The following is a 5173-nucleotide window of genomic DNA, read 5'->3' on the forward strand; positions in this document are numbered from 1 at the left end:
AAGACCATAAGCAAGGCTAGTTGTATAAGGAAGAAATATCGTTAGAATGGCCAGTATGAGAGGGAACGATGCACAGTCAGGTGTTTAGGCCAGCTATCCCTTCAGGATTGAAAATCTGGTTGTGTGTGAATGCTGGCCTGTTCTGGCCTCCTATGCTGCCAGACACTCTTACTTGAAAGACGCTGACTGTCACTTTAATTTCATTACTTTCTCTTTCCGTGACTAGCTGCTTAATGTTAAACATTTACAATCCTTCCTGGGGATCTGCACAACTGTGATTACACAAACGAAGCAAAAAATATATAAAAGCTAGCCTGTAACCAGACTTTCTTTTTTGCTGTCTTGTCACAATGGTTCCTCGGTACACCACAAGTTTGTGGTGAGGACTGGTACATACTCACATACACCTTGCCTGTGGTGGTGCTGTTCTCTACTTCTAACTCAAAGAACGGCTGTAGAAAGTGGTCTGAAATACATGTATTGGCTATGAAATGCTCTGTTTAGATTATTTCTGAAATGCACCTGTTAATGTGCATAACGAATAGAGCAATCAAACATGATGACTTGTTTTTCTTTGTGTATGGTCCCTTAAGTTGAACCATGTTGGAACTGACTCGTTTACTCCAACAGTTACGTGGGTTGCAGCTACATAATTGAGTATGAACTAACGTAATTGCGACTGGGCTAAAGCAGATAAGAAGCAAGAAATGTCAGTGATATTTTTGTGCTATCAAGCAGATGATGAAGAAAACCATCCTAAATAAAGATGACGCTTGGTGGCATACTTTTTAATGTTTGCTTTAGGAAAAGCACACTCTTGATGTGGGAGAGCTGGGACAAAGTGGTAGATTGGAGGAGGAGGGCTCAAGTACACAGGAATGCAAAGAATTACTCCCAGTAAGGCTGTTCAGAAATGCTGAAGCTGTGGGTGTATTTAGAGCAAAAAATGAGTTCCTGTGAGCTGAATCTGAAATAAATGAGATGTGTACTTTATCTAAAAGGGACTGTTTCGTTAGAGGCATATTGGTGCTAGCTCTGTTAAACATTTCCTTAATCAGCCTTTTGGGAAATTTGCTGTCTCCAAGCTTATGTATATTCAGCAAGTTGCTGAAGTCTGTAGTTGCATTTGATAAGTTAGGTAATTTACTGCTTTTGTGACAGCCTAGTTGCTGAGCAAATGCTTTATAGTGATTTATGGATAGGAGTAGAGGAACTGACTTGAGCAGGAGGGCTACGAAATGGTCAATCTGTTTTCAGAACCTCACATCTGAAACAATGGTAGATAGGCAGTATTGTTAAGACTGTGAATGAAAACAAAGCCATTTTGCACAGTACCAGGTTAAACCCTTTGATATTGGATTGAGGATAATTCAGAAATCATTCTGAGCATTAAGGAAGGAGACTGGGAATACATGAGTTAAGAGACATGTAACCATGTCTCTTATTAGCAAAGCATGAAATATCTTTTGTTGGGTTGATCTGACCAGTAACTAAGCACCCACCAGCTAGAGTGGGCGAGAGAATTGAAAGACCAAAAGTAAGACAAACTCATGGATTCTAGTAAGGACCGCTTCACAAGTGAAGGAAAGAAAATAAAAACCACAGGTGAGTCACCATCTCCCACCAGTTGACTGATGCCCACCAGTCCCCAAACAGCTACACTGGCAAGTCAAAACCCATGGATTTTAGTGCTTAGCACAACGTTGTATGTATGGCAGGGAGAATATCCCTTTGGTCAGTTCTGGTTGACTGTCCCAGCTCTCTGCTCTCAAACATCTTTCCCAGCCCCAGCCTGCTTGCTGAGGGTGCAGAGTAAAAACCCAGAGAAGTCCTTGATGCTGTGCAGTGTGTTCAGCAACAGCTGAAACACTGGTGTGCTATCAACACTGTTTTAGTCACAGATATGGAATACAGCACCATAGTGGCTTCTGTGGAGCATCCCAGTGAAACCCAGTATGATCTTCTGCAGTATCTAACAGAATGAAATTACATTAAAATAACTTTTTTTTACACTGTACTAGGTCAGTGCATTTTAGGTTATTGAGAAGTCGGCTTTCGAGTATGGAAAGAACCACACCCATATTATGCACTTGGCAAAATAAGATACAGTCTTTGCTTCCTGAGAATACTGATTCCATTCCAATCCATTGTGGGTGAACAATAGGGGTGCTATATTTCTGTATAGTAATTGTGAACTTGGTGAATGGCATAAAATGTCTGTTGTCTGGCATAACAGATCTTACTTGTTTTCTTCCATACTTTTCAGCTGAGTGAATGAAGACGTTCAAATGTTCTATATACTGTATTGTCTTTTTTTTTAATTAATAACCTGAAGGTTAAGATTTACGTGCTTTTCTTCCATAGAATACTAATTATATTTGTATGTATCTCAGACATTTTGGCATCCATATTTTTGTAGAGAAGTATGCTCAAATTATATACAAGAGAAAATATTTTTCAAATGCAAATATTAAAGCAGTGACGTATCTGCATGTAGTATTCTTATTAGTGCAGTTAGAGCATGTTAGAACATGTGATAAAATATAACACAATTTACATACTAGACACAATATCCCTGTAAGTTAATCTAAAATGACTGATTTTTTGCAGTGGTTTTAATCGTGCATGCCCTATGTTGGCACTATAGCAAAAGTTCATTGAGGCAGAGGTCTTACTGCAGAATTGATGAGGTAGGAGTGTGTAGTGATGTCAAACAGTATTGCTGGGGTGCTGGAGGGTTGTTTAGGTCACCAACCAGCATTATCTTCTCAGAGCATAGATGGAACTAGCTTCTGGCTCTCCGCACATGATATTATGCTCAAACCCAGAATCATCTTTGGTTTCTCAGACTGCCTTTTTAGTATTTTCACTTGTTTCATGTGACAAGTAGGAGATCTCGCAGGGCTTTTTTGCCAACACTTGTGATCTTTCAGATGAAAAGAAAGAAGCAACAAATAAAACCCTTGGGCTTTACCTTTACTTGTAACTTTATTGTGGAAATTTGAGTAAAACACTGGCTTATAAAGTTTGTCTGTTAAGGAAAACATGGATTCAGTTAACTTTAAATGTGTCCGTGAAATGGAGCACTGTAATAGTCTACTGTGCTTTACCATGAACCCGTCTATGTGTGTGCATCAACCACCACAACTAAGTTGGAAAGTAGGACTTCGTGCTTAATGTGGGTTTTTTGGGCATTTTTTTTGTTCCAAATTGTTTCTCTTTATGTTAATCTAGAATAAGTGGTTGACTGTGAACTCGTTGCTTTCCTCTAATATGGGTTTAAATATTATGAAATTTACAGTTTCAGTAAATTGAGTATTTCAACTCTCCGACATTTATACAGCAACTTGCAACATAAACTCAGGTGTAGTGTGAATAAAAGTTCACCTTTTTCCAAATTATGCACACCTGAAAATTTTAGGTTCCAAGTAGCCATAACAAGGATAATTTGAGGTGAATGCTTGCTGCCTGGATCAGCTAAGTAGGTTGGAGTAATTGGAAATGGATTTGTCTTGCTTCTTTGAATAATGAAATCTATCCCCAAGAATTATCAGAGCAGCTGTTTTTCTCATCTAAATAGCATTGTGCTAGTGTCTGTGTAATTCTTGTCATTGGCTGGTGTTCCCATTAATGGACTGCTTATGTGGCCAGATCAGGTTCACACTTGAACTTCATTGAAAGTATTAATATAGCAATTTTTTTAAACTAATTATTTAAATATAGATTTGTCCTATATGTGAAAGTTGCAACATTGGTGTGGTTTTATTAACCCATTCATTGCCTCCAGCCTGCTATGTAGAGTTTGAAGAAAATTAGTAATTTCTTTAATCACTTTTGCCTTGTAGGTTAATCTCCGAGCCACTGATGTGAAGCTTATGCGCCAGCTACTCATCATCAATGAAAGTATTGAATCAATCAAGTGGATGATTGAGGAGAAGGCCACTGCCAGCAGAGGTAGCAGTTTGAGTGGCAGCCTGTGCAGTTTGCTGGAAAGTCAGGAGACATCCCTCCACGGCAGCTGTAACAGTTTACAAGACTGTGGTGATGGACTGGATGGAATATCAGTGGGGAGTTATTTGGACACTTTAGTGGATGATGTCCCTGGTCACCAAACCCCCTCAGATATGGACCAGTTCAGTGATTCTTCTATTATGGAGGACTCTCAGCCTCTGCATAAGCATCCCAAAATTGATTCTGATGAGTACTACTGTTTTGGTTAACAAAACCAAGTTCCAGTGGTACACACATGCACTGGTACTTAACCTTCTTCTTTGCTGCTATTTTGTCTCATGTGTAAAACCCTCAAACCTTTCTTGGAAGGAAAATATAATATGATACTTTGATTCCACTTTGTAGCTTTTTTGTTGCTTCTAATACATTTTCTCCTTGGTGGGTTGGGCTTTCCTTCTCCTCACCTTCTCTTTTTCTTAATTTATTGTCACAATTTTTCTCTTTTTGTTTTAATTTTTTACAATGCTATATCTACAGGTCTTTAAAAGTGGTGAAGGAAAAGCTTCATCTTTAAAATGAGACATCAGGGAATGAGAGCAACAATTTTGTATTTGTTGGCAATAAAATATCTTCTCATAAATGTATGCTGTGGTAAGTTTTCTTGTCTACCAGGTTTGACCTTTCCAAAGACACTGTTCTTACTGAGCCTTAAATCTGAATCTTGAAAATACCTCGACAAAAGCATCTTCCTGTTGTAAACAATGATATTTGATTCTGTTAAGCTGTCTTCACTTGGAATATAAAGTATCCCAAAATTTTCTGCGTGGGGCTTCTTTCTTCTTGAATATTCTCATCCTTGTGGTCTCATTATTTAAAATTCTGGGCTTCAGTGGTGTCTTGCAGCAATACATTCCAACACTGCAAGTTTTGTGTAAGAGTACTTTTTTGTGCTTCATACCTTTCATTTTCATTGAACCTGCTGTTTCATAGGCACAGTCTGTGTTTGTGTAAAAAAAAAAAAAAAAAAAAACAAAAACAACCCACGCAATTCTAATAGTTTGAATACTAAGCCAAATAACACCTCAGCAGAGTTATTTTTAAAATGTAATTCAAAGTCTTGACAATTTTTACCATGAGATTTTGAGGAATTTAGAGGGCACTGGTGGAATACTTTACAGGAAGAAATATACTAGAAGACATGTCCTGTTTCTGTTTTGTACGT

General features: G+C 38.2%; 1 protein-coding gene across 1 annotated transcript; it reads left to right on the forward strand.

Annotated features, from left to right (window-relative positions):
* Positions 1-3845: 3845 nt before the first annotated feature.
* On the forward strand, positions 3846-4421 carry LURAP1L (leucine rich adaptor protein 1-like; the record flags this gene model as incomplete). Its single annotated transcript, XM_010150325.1, has 1 exon — positions 3846-4421. A coding segment is annotated over one exon (375 nt), but the record flags the coding sequence as incomplete, so codon positions are not given.
* Positions 4422-5173: the final 752 nt, after the last annotated feature.

Source organism: Eurypyga helias, unplaced genomic scaffold, assembly GCF_000690775.1.
Source record: "Eurypyga helias isolate BGI_N326 unplaced genomic scaffold, ASM69077v1 scaffold34704, whole genome shotgun sequence".
Classification (NCBI taxonomy): domain Eukaryota; kingdom Metazoa; phylum Chordata; class Aves; order Eurypygiformes; family Eurypygidae; genus Eurypyga; species Eurypyga helias.